Source organism: Chiloscyllium plagiosum, unplaced genomic scaffold (assembly GCF_037043375.1).
Source record: "Chiloscyllium plagiosum isolate Xiang-an unplaced genomic scaffold, Cpla_swu_hap1 HiC_scaffold_32, whole genome shotgun sequence".
Taxonomy (NCBI): Eukaryota; Metazoa; Chordata; class Chondrichthyes; order Orectolobiformes; family Hemiscylliidae; genus Chiloscyllium; species Chiloscyllium plagiosum.
The window spans coordinates 19,406,710-19,424,994 of record NW_028270170.1 but is presented as its reverse complement, the minus strand read 5'-3'; the positions used below and the strand labels follow the sequence as shown (position 1 = coordinate 19,424,994).

At 37.8% G+C, this 18,285-nt stretch overlaps 1 protein-coding gene across 1 annotated transcript in view; it reads left to right on the top strand.

Annotated features, from left to right (window-relative positions):
- Positions 1 to 358: 358 nt before the first annotated feature.
- The window catches only part of etv4 (ETS variant transcription factor 4), a 113,434-nt gene continuing 95,507 nt past the window's right edge, over positions 359 to 18,285 (top strand). Inside the window, exons 1-4 of the mRNA XM_043675033.2 lie at positions 359 to 596; positions 14,867 to 14,975; positions 15,345 to 15,429; positions 15,556 to 15,603. Coding sequence (XP_043530968.1) covers positions 14,931 to 14,975; positions 15,345 to 15,429; positions 15,556 to 15,603 — 178 coding nt within the window. The 5' untranslated portion in view covers positions 359 to 596; positions 14,867 to 14,930. The remainder of the gene's footprint in view (positions 597 to 14,866; positions 14,976 to 15,344; positions 15,430 to 15,555; positions 15,604 to 18,285) is intronic.

Sequence of the window (18,285 nt, the reverse complement as noted above, 5' to 3'; positions counted from 1 at the left end):
GAAGAAAATAACAAGGGATACCTGTTAATTAATGAACTTGTTCTTCAAACTCTATAACTAAGAAACTTTATGTACAAAAACTCTGCTTTGAAAAATTTGATTCTAACAAAATTCAGTCTTCTCTTTAAAAAAAAAGGTCTGAATAAATACTCGCTTCCACCGCTTCCAGATTTTATCAATGACCCCTTGAAAGTTTTTTTTGTGAATGAGAGGCCATGGCAGAGGATCAGAACTATGAATGGAAATGAGCTTCTGGATCCTGATTGGTTTTCGAGCTGGGGGTGGGTGTTCCAGCTCCAGGTAATATAACACCTCGATTCTCACCTCTCATAGGCTGGAATCTTTGTTAATGTCATGTCATTGACTAAGTCAGGTCATTCATTTAAAAAAAGACACGAAATCTGAGCCCGTGAAAGAGGAAATGAACCAATCGCCGAATCCCTTGGGCAAACAACTGACTGGAGCAAGAAAAACAAGTCTTTTGAAACCATCACTGAAGTCGGCTGCACAGACTTAATTAAAAAAAAACTTTACATATGCAGCTCTCCGATTCCGGGGATTTATGTTGCATCAGCCAAAACAGTTCCATAAATCAGGTGAGATCATACTTTTAGATGAAGTTTAATTTCTTGTTGCAGCAGTTTATTCATCCCTTCCAGCCCCTGACGTTTGGTGCTTATCGCACGATGATCTGCTTTGTGGTTTATTCGTCTGATCCGGACAAACATGAAGCGCTGGGCAATGACAGTGGAAATGCTTAAAGCTACACTGCCCCAGTAGCCAACCTGAGACAGGGCGCATTTAAATCCACTATCATTTCAAATTATTTTAAAATAACATTGAATATTGAGCGCATCTTTTGCAGAAATGGGAAGAAATTAATTAATTATATTTTAAAACGAAAGTTCATGTTTGCAAATGGGCTGTTTGCAAAGGCATTGCTAGTTACCAAATCCCCTGCCTGATTACAAAGAACATCTGACTTGCTGCAAATGAAATCAAAATTCAGTTATCCTCTTCAAGCTGTCTTTGAGAATTAAAACGTTACCAAATATTTAAATGCTATCTAATACTTATTTACCGATTTAGGCTTTCGCTATTGCAAAACTATTCAGGACTGAGACAGAAAGAGTTTTTAAACAGTAAAGTAGTCGAGTATGGCGCTTGCTTTTTTTCTGAATTTTAGCAACCACATGCTCATTCCTATTTTCAATGCAATTTGATTAATATCTCATTAATTTTTAGTCATTCAATTCTTAACTCCTACAGATCTGAAAACGTAGATTGAAGGCTATTTATATGTAAATTATTAATGTTATCCAGCTGTAGTCTGATTAGAGAGTTTGGTGCCTAAAGGTTGTTCGCCTCAATAGCAAAGAATGGAACTTTGTTTATTGTGGAAAACAGGCTTTTGCATTTTTTTTTGTTCAATACCGTTGGAGACAAAAGTAATTGTAGATCTTTAACCTTTTTGTGACTATTGAAACTTTGCAGTTTTTGTTCAATCATACCTCTCTCTCTCTCTCTCTCCATTGTCTCTGAGATATGGGATGTTTCAATGTGTTGATAATGAGTGTCAGATGGACTGTGTTCGAACATGGATGTTTTAGTGACCTGTAGAAAGAAAGAAGGAACAAAGTGATGGAAAATATTAAGGTTTAGATGTTTCACTGAAGAGGCATCTAAAACACCTCAGCTGCAAGCCATAATTGGTCTTTTTCATAGATGGGCTTTCTGTTTATAATGGGGGGAAATGGGTCATAAATCCTTAAGTGTCAGAGAATTATGTTGTCATGATGTGAAACAGAGTGATTCTAATGGAAGAGAACTTTGCTGTAATAAGCAGGATTTATTTTGAAAAGTACTTGAAAGTGCATTATATAGCCTGGTAATAGTTTGTTCTTTGGATTTGTCGATGTTGCTGTAAGTATTGATGTTATCATAAAGTGGACTCTTTGCTTTTACCTTGTTCTTAAATTCCTTCTGTCTTTCAGTAGAAGATGTCAGTTATTGCATCATAATTATTGCACATTGACTGGGGTACCTCATTTAGTAGCTAGACTGGAACTGATAAACTGTGGTAAGAGTGGATTTTTGTGCAATGTTTACTCTCTCATCAACTTCTGACGTTTGAACTTTTCTTCCCTCACTTATGTTGGGAGCCATTGGGGTGTAATTAGAGTGCTAATTATTCTCTTGTTCCTCTTGGTGACTCTCAGCATATTATTTGAATATTAGGACATCTAACACACTCTAGTCCTCACCTAAATTCTGCACACTCATTCTTCCAGTTGGGTATAAATTAACAATCATCAGGAGTGATGATCTTGGTCAATTTTACTCAATGACATTAATGGCAATTTATTTAGGTGTGTGTTGAATGTTCATCTAAATTCCCAACTTGCTCTTCAGAAGTACTAAACACCCAGCAATCCTATTTGATCGTCTTGTTCATAAACACGAATTACACTTTCTGCAAAACATTAATTGCTGACAATGTCTAATCCCAGAGTTGTCTCAAATGATCTTTCTAGATGTCACAAGAGGAATCAAACTGCTGAAACAATAGACATTAGAGTCTTATTGTATACAACGTTTGGGGAAAGGAAGGAAAATTTAGAAGTGACTAAACCTAGATATAGTAATGTTGACCATATCACTGTGCGTAGATGTATGAAGACTGACCATATTGCTTTATGGGTTATTTTACTATTTTAAAGGTGCTATGAGTACGGGTTATTTTAGTAGGAACATTCTACCCCTTTAAAATCCCCTTTCTGGAAACTGTTGATATGTTTAGAGACAGTTTTACAGGTGCCAGAAGCCCCCTGATATCTTTGACAAGTGATCATTCTTATGGTGATCTAGCCAGTGAGTACTTAAAGGTCAATTGACTGTGCATAGTATTACAGTTGAGATTGATCTCATTGTTAGCTGATACATGTTTGGATGTACTTTCAATCAAGGGTCGTTAAATAAAGAGCAGGAGCTTTTGATTTCTCACTTGCTAGTCTTAGGGCACTGCAGCCAGTTTAGCCTCATACATTGACTGAGATCTGTGAACTTAAAATAGACAATAAAGAAGGGTCAATGGACTAGAAGCATTAACTCTGTTTTCTCTCTACAGATGCTGCCAGGGTTTCTTTAGCCATTTCTGTTTTACACAATAATTACATTGGGATGCTCTTAATCTGGATAGATTAGATTACTTACAGTGTGGAAACAGGCCCTTCGGCCCAACAAGCCCACACCGACCCTCCGAAGAGCAACCCACCCGTACCCATTCCCCTACATTTACCCCTTCACCTAATACTACGGGCAATTTAGCATGGCCAATTCACCTAATCTTTAGACTGTGGGAGGAAACCGGAGCACCCGGAGGAAACCCACGCAGACACTGGGAGAATGTGCAAACTCCACACAGACAGTTGCCCAAGGTGGGATTTGAACCTGGGTCTCTGTCGCAGTGCTAATCACTGTGCAGATATAGCTCAGAGTCACAATCTTTGGTGTATTTACACAGAGTTTATTTTTTAAAAAATCAAAGATTGAAATTACTGGCAATGACCATGAAACTCAATTTAGTACAATGTAAAATATAAACTTGTATCAACAATGTAAGTACTCCCCAACTTCCTTTTGAATTATTGTCAATGTAAGATGAGTGTTAACAGGTAACTCAACATTTGTCCTTTTCTGTACCTTTAGAAATATATTAGAAAATCTTTTTGACAGTATTTTTTTATTCCTAACATAATGCCATTTTTCTTATTACCAGGCCACATTAGTGAAATGTTGCATGTTCATGATTTTCTCTTGTGTTTCCATGGCTCCTCTAATTCATTCACTGTTACCTTTTAAATCGGAGAGAAATTTGGAGGAAAACACAGCATTCTCACTATGTGGAATCATGCTCCAATATGAATTTTTTTTTTTGCTTATCACCCCATCATGTTTTTCAGACATTCTGATAGAAAGCATTGCCTATAGACATTATCAGTAGGTGCTTATAGAATATCACACAAATGTGCGACTGCATTACTTGTGCAAAGGAGGGAAACTTCAAACCCAAGCTGAATACGTGAAGATAACTCTGAAATTTGCAACAGTGACTTTTTTTTTGCCACATGTGTGAAAGGTATAAGGTATAATTTATACATAAGTATAAATTCATATGATCTTCACATAATGTGAAGCATTCACTTTACATTGAGTTCCATTAAGTCTCTATCAACTTATTTTTATTGGAAAAATAGTTTAAGACATAGGTGGCTCAGCTTGAATTTAGCTGTTTCATGAGCAATCCTTCTTTGAGTTACATACTCAATGAATATGCTTCTGCAAAAGTATATGGAGAAAAATGGCCAAAACAGTGGCACATATGCATTTCGATATAGTAGTTCAGAGTCTGGATTAGTGGTGCTGGAAGAGCACAGCAGTTCAGGCAGCATCCGAGGAACAGTAAAATCGACGTTTCGGGCAAAAGCCCATATAAGTATTTCTGAGGGCCAGTTTAAAAAAAAACCTTGTCAATGTTACTTGCCATTGTTTTGTTTTGAATTACATTACTCAAATAAGCCATCTTTATGTGACTCTTCCAAAATATTTATGAAAATTTTCCTATTCATTATCAGTGATTTTATTCAGTATATAAGAAAAAAGGTCAGGAATTTAGAGGCACGATGATGAGTGTCAATGCCTAGTGATCATTGTATTTTATTAATATTAATTAACCAGAAAAGAGTAGCAATCCAGCCTTGCAATTCCACCTTTGTATTCAGACTGCGCACTGTTTTCTGCCTGTTTTGTGAGATTTGGAATGGAACTGTGTATTTTCCAGCCTTGTACTGATAAATTTACTTCTGCAAAGCATTATTTGTATTTTTCATGTTCAGATAGATAGCATCAAAGAATGTAATTGCAAGACACTGCACAACATTGTTAAAAACCTTAGTTCCTCATGACACACAATGATAGTTTTCACTATTTGAAGGCATAATATGTAAAATATCCAGGCATAATAAGTTTCTGGCAATTCCAAGTCATTCAATAATTTTATAACAGAAAAATAACACACTAGAGTCCAACTGGACAAGGAGAGGTAAGTCCATTTATGCCATCAAACTTAAACTGAACTAGATACTGTAATCATTCTATCTTTTATGAATCATTCACATCACTGGGTTAGCAGCAACTTCATTTTCAGTTACATCTAATGGAGAATATAGACCTAAACAATGCACACATGGAGTAAATGAATTGAGTATTTTAATTTTAACATTTTAATTGGTCTTTAAATTTTATCACCAGTGAGTGTAATTTGAAACTCAGTAGATGGGGATTATTGGTTTGGGTAAGAGATCAGAAAAGCATCTCTGAACCTGTCTTCAGAGTTCAGATATAACATTTGCAAACTTGAAGATCTAAAAGGATTAACCACTAAAAGCACATTGACATTGCTTTGCAAGAAGAAATGCTAATACATCAGTATTGGCCATAAGGTGAATATACTAGAACTATAATAATAATACCATTAAATTACACACAGAAAACAATGGATTTTGTGCTTTAGTTCTTTGAAAAGTTCACATAGTTTGTTTGAATGCAAGAATTTAAGAAGTTAAAATGTATTCATTTCATCTATACTTACAAGACGTTTTGCCTAAACTACAATAGGGACTTGCATTTATATAGCATCTTCAATATACACCTGAATTAATCTTGCACAAATGCACCATCTGCTAATGAGTCTGTTTATTATCTTTTGATACTGTAATCTATTTTCAAAGCAGACATTTCCACACATTCTAAACTGCAATGAAGAATGAAAAGTTGTTGAAAATATTTGCTAGCAGTCAGATAATTTTCAGACTATTCCCTTGAATATTGCAGTGCGACCTTGGTAACAGTTCTGTGAAGCAAGGCAAATTTTATTAGCAGACCATATGAATTTGCAAACATATTGAAATACTTAGCACATTTTCAACTTTTGTAAAATAATTCATTTTTTTGTTTTTGTTTTGAAGAATACCTCTTTAAATGAGAGGAATAAACTATTTAACTCTTTTTAAAGGCCAATGAAATTGCTCAGGCAAAGCAGCACGAGAGGATTTTGTGGATCCGATTTAAAATAAAAACTTGCAATGTTCTCATTTCTTCTGCCTTGTAATAAGATTAGATTCCCTACATTGTGGAAACAGGCCCTTCGGCCCAACCCACCCAGACCCATTTCCCTCTGACTAATGCACCTAACACTATGGGCAATTTAGCACGGCCGATCTACCTGACCAACACACCTTTGGACCATGGGTGGAAACTCGTGCAGATACAGGGAGAATGTGCAAATTCCATACAGACACTTACCCAAGGCTGGAATCGAACCCAGGTCCCTAGCGCTGTGAGGCTGCAGTGCTAACCACTGAGCCACTGTACCACCCCCTTGTTACTTTGTTCCTAACCAGAATTCTTTGCCATAACTAACTCATCATTCATGGGAAATAGAAATTCACTCACTGCCCAGTCAAGTGCTTCATCAGATTTGAATTCAATGCAGCATCCCCACATTGCTGTCTTTAAGGCAAGAAGTAAACATACCCATCAAAGTGTTCATTTTAATTTGGTCCTATCAAACATGGGACCATGGGACATCACTTAAATCCCATTCACTTACACGGAGTTACAATCAGGCCCCATCATTTCTTGGCAGCATTGTTTACACAGAGTCCTGTCCCACATTCCATACTGGAGAGTATCACCAATTGTAACTACCAGGTATCTTGGGAGCTTTCTGTAGTTTTCCATAACGTACAGAATAATGGATACTGGAGGGTAATTGCTGTCAGCAGTTCCACTGAGGGTTTCAGTTGACATCAGAGATTGAATCTCACCTTGCCTAACTACTGTCATCTAAACTCTCTCTTTGGTTACTGTTTAGCAACATCTCAAGTATGAGGAATACGTTTTGTTAGCTGAAGCTAGGTTTGTTATATTTTTGTTTTGCTGGTCGTGGTGTCTTGATGGGCGTTGATACCCTAATACTCAATTTACTTGGTGTGCTGATGTATCTTACTGCAAAAGTAATGATTATAACAGAATCACCAGACTTACTAAGCTTCAAGGAAAATCATTGGTAAGAAATAGCATTGTGCTGTGGATGTTGCATTTTAATATCTGTATAGATAATTAGAATTTGAGTTGAAATGGAAACCTGGATAAAGATAGCTTAAGTGAATGAAATAAATTTGAAATAACACTTTCAGATATGTTATGGCAGGAGGTGGCAAGTTCAAGGTATTTGAAGGGAAACTTTTAAGACAATCAAGAAATGTTCTTTCACATGAAAGGTGTTAACAGCAAATTGCCTGGAAGTGTGACTGAGGCCAGAGGCTAGTTTAAGTTAAGGAGCAAATAGAAAATATAAAGGGGTGAAGGTATGTGAGATCAAATAGTGTTACCAAGTGGTTAAAGAGCCTTCTTCATTCAACTAGATCTCATGATCTTGTGTTCGCCCTTTTTTTTTAAAAGAAAAAATAAATCACTTGAGAACTTTTTATTTAAATGCTAGCATAACAATATTAAAGAAACCATCAGCAAGGGAAGCTATTAAATAATAAAAAAAAACTGATTACTAAGTTATAGGATTTCCATTACTGTAGAAGGTCCATGGGAATTAGGGAGTATACTGGGACATTTTGTTTTGTTAGCGTTGTTATCTGAATGTATCTGCCATGATAAACAAGTGCCCCACCCTCCATTAATGGAAGCTGATGAATAATTAAATGTCCTTAGATTTTGGTCATACAGAAAGACAAATATCTCACGTACAGCATTGAAGACAAGTACAATGCAAATTACAGCAACTGAATTCAGTCTTTCTTGAATTAATTGGGTTGCTATCATTTACAGGAGGACATTAATGTTAATGCAACATACAATAAGATTAAATCCCACAAAAAGGTTTATCATGCAGATGATAGGTGGGAAAACAGCTAAGTGGGACACATACAATTGAAGTTTCATTGTATTTAAGTATAGTTTGCAGGTTTTAATTTTGTTTATTGAGAATTAACATATGTCCCATTGTGTCATAGAAACCCATTTTCCTGAGTAAAACTCCTCAATTAGAGGTTTTGTATCCAACCACAAAAAGCTGGTTGAACTGGGTCATGTTTTATTTATTCCTGGGCTGGGTAACTATTGTGCCATGGTTTACTGAAATATCATGGAATCTGGACGTCTTGCTTTATGGATCCTATAATAACCTCACCTCTCCCTATTGTTTTGTAATCTCTTCCAGCCCCACATCCTCCAAGATATGTTCACTTGTATCATTCTGGTCTCCCGGGAATCCCCAATTCTAGTTGCTAGTGTTTGTTCCTTCTGTAGCCAGGGTATAAAGCCCTAGAATTCCCTCTGGATCTCTCTCTCTTTTCTCTCTTCCTTTTTAATCTGACCTTTTTGACCAAGCTACAGATCAACTAGGAGAAAGTGAGGACTGCAAATGCTGGAGATCAGAGTTGAGAATGTGGAGCTGGAAAAGCACAGCTGGTCAGGCAGCATCTGAGGAGCAGCAGGAGAATTGACATTTCGGGCATATGCTCTTCAGGCATCCCACAAAAGGCTTATGCCAGAAACGTTGATTCTCCTGCTCCCGAGATGCTGCCTGACATGTTGTGCTTTTCCAGCACCACACTCTCGACTATGGATCAACTAACATAATATCTCTTTATGAGACTCTGTCCGAGTTTTCCTTGTAATGCCTCTGTAAAGACCCTTGGCATGTTTGAATACATTAAAGGATGCTATATAAATTTTAAGTCATTCTTTATCCCTTTGATCAAACTCCAGTCTATGGGTTTCAATTGTAGTTTTGCATCCTGCAGTGAGATAGCTATTTGGAAAAAAGGACATGTTCAGTTCATTTGAAGTTATTTCTGAAGCCCTTCTTACTTTGAATTTGACATTTGTGTGTCATAGGTGCCATGATTTATATTCCCTGTATATAATTCTAGTTAGATCATTGCAAGTCAAGATGTGCACTGCCTCTTGTGGCTTCTCTGACACACCAGGTCACAATGCAATCACTCCATTATATGTACCATTTCTGACTGTGAACCACTTGAGCATTTCAACATACATTTGGTTGATTAAATTCCCCCATTAAAATAACTTTCACATCTTGTTTAGTTTTTCCTGGAGTAAACATATCAAGCGTAATTTTCAATTTACCATCCAAGCATAAAACTAGTGTTGCAGGCCAGGCAAGTGTCATAGCAAGCATGTATTTCTCTGGCTGTTTCTAAAACTGATGTCTCTGATACATTGCCGGCATAAATCTCTACTGGTGAATTGAAAATGACGCCACCATGTCTGGATATCCTTTAGAAAACACTTTTTCCTCTCTGGCAGATTATTTGGCTTCTGGTGTGTCATCTTGTACCATTTGAGTATCCATAGTAAAGACTCAAATCAAAATGATCATCAGATCTATCAATTACAATCCTGCACATGATATTCAAACTTAAATGCTAATGCATCCATACAATGTTCCTCCAATAATTGGATTAACTTGTTCATTTTAAATAAGTTTAGTTTGAAAAAAGATTAATCTTACAGAATGTTAATGTTAATTAATGTCAACAATAAGTTTGAGACTATTATTTTTATTGCTCCTTTACTGGCTCTGTTTATTCATTTTTAAGTTTGTCATTGTTTCAACATTCTCTGAAAGAATGAAACATAAATGAGCATTTCACACTCCGGACATCACATGGCTTTGATTTGTGATCTGAGAATTTATTTTCTCTGCTGCTCCCATAATGTAAGGATTCAGTAGTAGCAACAAAGTGACATTTCCTACTGTATCTTGATTCTTGTCCCTTTTACTTAATGCTTCAGCCCAGAAGTATCATAAAGGTGAGTCACATAGCAAGTACGAACAGAACAAGTCAGTGATCTGAAACAAATCTATAATGGTTGTGCAATGCTCTGGTAAACAATATTCTGCTGGCACATAATGTTACCAGTGAGTGATGCCAAATGAGAGCCACTCAAACAGAAATTCTAAAATTTTCCATGTTCAGCTCTCCTGAATGATCAGATGCATTTATACTAAAAGGTGCTTTTGAAAGCACTCAATCAATTTAAGATCACCTGTAGACTCTGATGCATTGAGTTATTCAGCAAGGACATTTCAAGAAGGTTGTTAATCAGCCCAAGAGATTGTTGAAATACAGTTCATATAATATGGAAGTAAATTAAATAATATCACATTGATCATAACACCTTTTACTGATATACTGAAATCCATAGAAATACATCTTTTTATTCTGCAATATTGTCTCTCTTTGTCCTACAGTTCCCCCCCACCCACCCCCAAGCAAGATCTTTTCCATTTCTAGGCTTAATGTGTTCACTGTTTCTCCTCATTTGTTTCCATTCCACACTGCATAAAGTCCCAACTCATCCAAAGTAGAATTCCATGTTGTTGCCATTTATTTCTGCAATTTTATCTGTCACGTTTTGATCTTCTGATTTCAGAATTCTATGAATCGCTCTGCTTTATTTTCAGAGTCAGTCTTCAATCAAATTTGGTCCTGCAATCTGAACAATAAATTACTCCACCCCAAAAAGACACATTCCTCATCTTCTCAAAACCTGCTTTTGCCCTTCAAGTCAGCTTCCCTGAATATTTTGCTGTTATTGCTTGGGGCCTTGCTTTGGCTCTGTGAAGTACATTACAATAATCGTTATTTTAAATGTTCAATGTAAATACAAATTACTGTCTTTGAAATTGTGGCATCAATACAATATTTGGTAACCAGGCACAAAATATGATTTCCTGCCCTTAATGATTCATGTTCTTTATATTTATAAACTTATGTAATAATATTGTCTGTCCTTGTTACAATCAGAATGTCCCGTCTTCTGTGGTATGCTATATGTGCATCTATTTATCAGTTATGGCTCAAGTTGTAAACACACTCACCTTGATTCAAGAGGTTGTGCATTTACCAGATTTTCAAGAGTTGATCACCTAATCCAGATTTGACAGGTGGTTAGACAGTGCTGCGCTAAAGGTGCAATCTTTTGAATAAAATATCCTTTGGATCTGCTCCTCAGGTGGATGTTAAAGAGTCCGTGGCATCAATTGATAAAATAGCAGGGTTGAACTCCTTGTTGTACAGGCAAATCTTTATTTCTTGATCAACATCACAGAGCAGATTATCTGGTCATTATCTCATTATTGGTTGTGTCACATTGCTATGTGCATCTGGCTATAAAATTCCTGCATCACAATAGTGGTTGCATATGAAAAGTATTTCATTGATTGTGGAGTGCTTTGGTACATTCTGAAGTTGTGAACAGTGCTATTATAATTGTAAGCTTTGATATTTTTCATATATACGTAAGAAATATTTGGTCCTTCATTCCCTGTTTACAAATATGAACGTAAGAAATAGAAACAGGAGTAAACCATTCAGTCCCACAAGTCTCCCCCAGCCACTCAATAAGATTTCCAGTGGATCTCAATCCTTTTTTGTGCATCTGATGATAGCCCTCAACTCCCTGATATTTCAAAAATCAATTGACCTCTTCTTTAAATACCTTATCATCTGGCCTCCACAACACTCTGGGGCAAGGACTTCCAGAAAATAATTAATGCCTATAATAAATATAAGAGATGCACAACAGGATTTTGTAATTGATTAAAACATGAAGTAGCCAGATAGCAAGGATGTTCATTTCTAATTTCTTTTTTCAGAACAGTATTGTTTTTTTTCCTGTGCATTTTATTAATGCTACACACTGATAATAATACAATTTTATTCTGTGGGAGCTTAATCATTGTTTCATGAGTATGCAGCAGCGTTGTCTATGTTTGATGGGTTTTACATGGAACATCTCTGTTATGGACATGAGGAAGTGGTGGACAAATTTTGCATTTAACTTCATAAATTGGACATAATGTCAAAGATTGCATAACTGGAACTGACAAAAAGTATTGCAAGAAAAGATGGTTTCAAAGTGGTTGGCCACTGGCAATATGTGTACATTTTGTCACATGAATATTGCACAATTGAGACAGAGGAAGTGCTTGATTCAGAAATAACTCTCAGAAGTAAACTAGTGATACTCAATCCATACATCTGGTATGAACTGGTCTATTGTTAAATGTCTTCCCTTGAAACCTTATCCACACAGGCACAAATCAATATGTACTGCAGTCATCCCTGTCACCTGTTTAATTCACTGCACCCTTATTGAAGTAGGTTGGAGTCTGTTTGTTGCAATTGTTCCATTTCTATAAGTTAATCTCTCCAAATGCACTGAATCAATGATACTAGTGTTATGAGTTTTGAATTTCCACCACTCTTCACAAAAATATAATTGAACTTAAACTTTTTGATAGACTGCCTTTAGGAGAATTAATTTTTTAAATGCATGATTAGCCATATTGGGAGTGGCTAATTACCCAAATTAAAATGGTGATTCAACTGCAAATCAAAACTGAAAATGCTATCAGTGCTTTACAGACGAGTTGGTATTCATGTAGAGACAGTCAGAAGTCACATGACACCAGGAGGGTTATAGTCCAACAAGTTTGTTTAAAATCACAAGCTTTTTGAGCACTGCTCTTTCATCAGGTGAAGGATTTAAATAAACCTGTTGGATTATAGGCCCCCCTCCAGTGTCAGGTGATTTTTGACTTTGTCGACCCCAGTCCAACACCAGCACCTTCACATCATAATCTGCGTAGACAGTAGTCATGTTGATGTTAAAAGTACAGAATCTTCAGCCATTGTTTGCATCTGTGCTAACCAAAACCAATTAATTTTTATTTATGTCTCAAAATTCACATCCCCAGGCAGTCTTGAAATGTTTCATAGATTTTGAGTGTGGTCGTTGTAGTTTTGTAGGAAAATATGACAGTTTTTTTTTGCACTGCATAAACAGCAATTAAATGAATGACCAGTCAATATATTTATAAGTTTGTAATGGAAGTGACATGTTGTGCAGGACACTGGGACAATTTTGTCACTTGGTGCCCTAATGGGACATCTTATAAACCAATGATCTTCTGAAACAGCAGCAAGTGTATTACCAATGAACTTAGCTGTTGCAGAATGTTTCTTTAAGTTTACTGAATGTAGTCTATGCATTCATTCCTAGCAGATCTTCTATTGAATTCTATAAGTCTGTGTGGGTTTCCTTTGGTTTCCTCCTCCAGTCCAAAGATGTGCAGGTTAAGTGGATTGGCCATGCTGAATTACACATAATGTCCAGAGATGTGCAAACTGGGTGGATTAGCCATGGGAGATGCAGGATTTCAGGGATGTGGTCTGGATGGGATGATCTTTGGAGGGTTGGTGTGGACTGAGAGTCATAGAGATGTTCAGCATAGTAACAGACCCTTTGGTCCAGCTCGTCCATGCTGACCAGATATCCCAACCTAATCTCATTCCAAATGCCAGACTTGGCCCATATCCCTCTAACCCTTCCTATTCACATATCCATCCATCCAGATGCCTTTTAAATGTTGTCATTTCACACACGCACTGCCCCCTGCATGAAAAAAACCCTTAGGTCTCTTTTATATCTTTCCCCTTTCACCCTAAACCTATGCCCTCTAGTTCCAGTCTCCCCCACCCCAGGGAAAAGACTTTGTCTATTCAACCTATCCATGCCCCTCGATTTTAAAAAGCTCTATAAGGTCACCCTTCAACCTCGGACGCTCCAGGGAAAACAGCCCCAGCCTATTCAGCTTCTCCCTATAGCTCAAATCCTCCAACCCTGACAACATGCTTGTAAATCTTTAGAGAACCCTTTCAACTGAGGTCTAACCTTGGTAACCAATGTCCCATGGGGAACCTTGTTGAATGCCTTACTGAAGTCCATATAGATCATGTCCTCCCCTCATCAATCCTCTTTGTTACTTCTTCAAAAAACTCAATCAAGTTTGTGAGACATGATTTCCCACGCACAAAGCCATGTTGACTATCCCTAATCAGTCCTTGTCTTTCCAAATACATGTACATCCTGTCCCTCAGGATTCCCTCCAACAACTTGCTTGATGGACTGAACAGTCTGCTTCCATGCTGTAGGGGGTTCTATAATCCTATGAATGGTTTTATAAATTGTTTGTAGAGAGATGCACTTGATGATTTTTTTTTGTCAAGAAATGTTGCCAACATCTGCAAACTCCCAAGACTTTAGTGTAATAGTTTAGACTGACACACCAGTGCAGTAATGAGCAATAGAGCAGTGGAAATAATGTGCTCTGTTAGATAAATGCTACATCCTAAGTTATATTAGAGTTCACCTTCTCAGGTAAATGTAAATGATTCCATGACTCTCTTTCAAAGCAGAAGAAGGGAGGTTGTCCCTTGTGTCCAGATCAATATCCATCCATCAAACAATATTCCAAAAGACAAATTAGCTGGTTATTATCTTATTACTGGTTGCGGAGCTTCCTGTATACAAATTGACTACTTCCATTCCTCAATAAGAAGTGTCTACACTTCAGAAGGACCTAATTGTTTGTCTAAAACACTATAAGAAGCGTGTTTTTTAAATTGATGACTTCCATTAGATTGTTTTATCCGTCGGGTTAAAAATGTGACCCCCAGCGTTATTTCACCGTAAAATTTTCAGCAAAACCTGGAGCAAACTGTGTCCCTCTTTAAGCAGGTACATCCTCGCTTTAAGAGACTGTGTTTCTGCGGGAGAGAGCAGCCGTTCATTGCCTGCAGGCTGTCTGTGTTGAATTTTTTTTGTGAATGAAGCTTATTATTTATGCATGCTTCGCTCGTTCATTCATGATCTCTGCTTCCCCCCCCCCCCCCCCACCCCCCCATCTCCGCAGGCTGATCGAGCTTGATGTCAAATCCAGTCTAAATGCTCATAAACGGTTAACAACAGAACACAGGATGGATGGCTACTTAGATCAGCAAGTGCCTTACACATTTTCAAACGTGAGTAGTCATTCTGAGAAATTTGGTGCTGTATTCACCCTTCGAAACGGTGGGAGTTAACAAAAAAAGAAAGTTGAAATTTTAAAACTGAAGTGTTTCCCTTTTTTTTTCCGGTCTTCATTGTGTGTGCATCGGGGTGGGGGGGAGTTGAAGTTTGTAAAATCATCGCGAAACTACATGAAGCTACAGTTCGATGGCACCAAAGAGTGGGTAAGGGAGCCGAGTCCATCATCACTGGCCGGGGCAGGGGGAGCGGGGAGGATGTTAACTGTTGGAATCCGCCAACTGTATCAGTAAGTTCTAGCATGCCAGGTACAGGCTCACAGAGCGGGTTCAAACCAAAACTTTGGTGTTTGATTTAATCTACAGAAAGCGCACGACGGGAGCTTCGGGCGGGCAGTGATTGCCAGAAAGAAAAGATATATCCCCAAAGAACTAACTCAGGATTCAGAAGGTAACCACTTTCTCCAGGAAGCTAACTTCTGCATGAATATTGACAGCTTTGTTGCTTCCAATAACAAATCTGGGAGAAGGTGCACTTTCCAGCACTCTCCTGCTAATTCCTTTTTTACTCTTGCAGATCTCTTCCAGGATTTAAGCCAACTTCAAGAAACTTGGCTTGCAGAAGGTGAGTTTAAAATAATACATGGGAGTGTAAGTGGGGACATTTTTCATCTTCCCAGTCCCAGTGCAGCTCAACTCTGACGCTGGTGAACATTGTTCTCTTTTGCCTCAATGACTCACTTTTTTAAAATTTTCTTTCTTCTACTTGCCAATCTGCAATGTTTCCCCTTCTTTCCAAAGCTTTGTACTTCGGCCGCCGTGCTTTCTACTAGCCCCGAGCGGAAATCATTTCGACAGTTCACAGCAAAACTTACAAAGTTAATTAAACCTCTTGGCTGTAGAAGCACTCGACTGAAATAAATTAAAAGTGATTGCACAAAAGTCTCTGAAACTGACAGATCGCTGCACTTTGTTTTTTTTTTGCATCTTCTAAAAGACTTGTTGTGATGCCAAAATTTTAACCCCACCAATTTCAAAACGTCGACACTGCTGAAGAAACGTGCGGATTTTTCCCACTAAAAAAGGGGGGTTGTGGGGAGGGATGAGAAAAGTGATTCTGTCGAATGATCGGATGGTTCCACTTGTGGAGAACACGTGAGTTAAACCTGGCTCCCTTTTCCAGCATCATGCAAGTCGATGTGTGCTTTTTGTTTAAATCCCCTGCAGTCTGATTTGTGTGTACAGGAACTGCAGAGAATTCCTGCATGTGTCTAAACAAGTTCTTAACTGTTAATGTGGGGAGATGAGGGATGTGGCGGTGTGAGAGCCACGATGAGTACATTTTTTTGTGTTTTTTTAAAAAAAAGACCTTGAGCAGTCTGGAGTTCGGGTGTTTTGAAGAAACAAGTGTCCTCTTTATTGTTGCTTTGCCTGGATTTGTAATTGGAAACCGTCAGGGAAGTAAAAACATCAAAGGCCACAGCAAATACAAGTTCGGGCAATCCAATGAGATTTCCCGCTTGAAAAAGGAGTTTCACTCCTGGGTGGATAACTTCAGGCCCGAGGGGTGCCACTTTATTTCGGTAGAAATGAACCCTGGAGGAATTACCCGAAATTGCTGCATTAGAAAATTGCAGAAAAAAAAAGGGGAAGGAAAATAGATTGCTGGGTCAGGTCTTGTCTTTGCAACTGTTGTTGACAGCCATGGATTCTGCTGGCGTTTGGTTAGTGACGCCCCTTATTAACTATCATACTTGCCCACCCTGTGCCAAAAATGAAGAAGACTGATGGTGTATTCGTTCAGTCATGTGATTGATTCTCTTTGCCAAAGCAGCGAGGGGCAGTGACAGACTCCCTGACACGACAAAGTAACCCAGTCTTCTGAATTTGTGTCCAGTTGTAAACTTGCAGCTGACAGAAATTTTAAAAAATGTCTGTGAGGGAAGGCCAAGGGAGGGGGACAAAGTGGGTCGGGCTTTCAAAAGTGTCAGCATGGGCCCAATGAGCCAAATGATCTCCTGCTCCTCCTTTTCCTCCTCCTCTTGTGCTGTAAAGTCTGATGACACTTGGCCTTCGTGTCCAGGTAGGGAGAACGTCCGTCTTTCCAGGAACTGCTGCTGGACAAACAGCCTTTAGCCATCAGGTGAAGACCGGTTCAGGTTTGGTACTGATGCCCTTCATGGTCAAATAGCTTGCGGATACTCATTGGTTTGGCTCCCAGATACAGAATGGGTGAGGCGCTTATGAAAAAAAATTGCCAGCACCTTTTGGAAATACATCTCTGTAAGAATCAGTGTGTTTAGCAGCAAACGGGGGAGAAAGGTATTCAAGCTTGACTTGGATCCCCATTCTTCCCCAGTGGAGCTCCTTTGGTGCTTGGCTTCTACTTAAAGATGTACATCTCGGTATCTTGTTTTATTATGTTGTTTGTGATAGCATAGGAAATTCCTTAATTTCTGAGAACAGAAAATGCTATGATATACATGGATTGTTTGGTGTTTGAAACCATAGCTGGAGGCTAGGGTCTTAATGTAAACAGCTGCTCTTTATTTTCTCCAATGCTGGTAGACCTGTACTTAAACATTTGTAATATTTTAGTTCTGACTGTCAGTGTGGTTTCTTTAAACTGACGAAATCTTTCCACCCCAAACCTTTTTCAAACATTTTTATTTAAACAATGTTCAATTTATTGATTGAAGAGTCGCTTTTAATTCAGTATAAAATTGATCTTTTTCACTTGCATCTGAAGATTTTGTTCTGTTTATCTTCGGTTTTGGTCAGATGTATGATGTTACATTGGCTGAAGTGCGACAGAAAAATGACTATTATGATTAAATTGATATTTTCACTGATCAATTAACATTCAAATATTTTCTGATGTGTGTATTGCGATTTCAGTTCTCCGTTTTCATTATAAGGTTTTAGTACAGACTATGTTGTTAATTTATAATGTGGACAAATTTTTAGAGGCGATCCCACTAATTAATGACTGAAGCTTTGATCATTAGAAAGGGCTTATGGTTTTACAGAAGGAAGTTAGCATGGGTGATGCTGAACAAACCTTGGAGTTATATAATCATCATTGTAAATTATTTGAGAGAAAATTGCTGAACCTTTGAATACAAGATTTCCTCAAACCCACAAACACGATTTCATCTGAAATAACAACATTTCAGAAGTGATGTTATGATTTTTTATTTTCCACATCGATTGAACATCACAGGGTGTATCCACAATTAACATGGTGAGCTGTTCATTGCACGTAAGCCCAACTAGTAGTGCAAGTGTTCAGCTATTTCGTCAACTT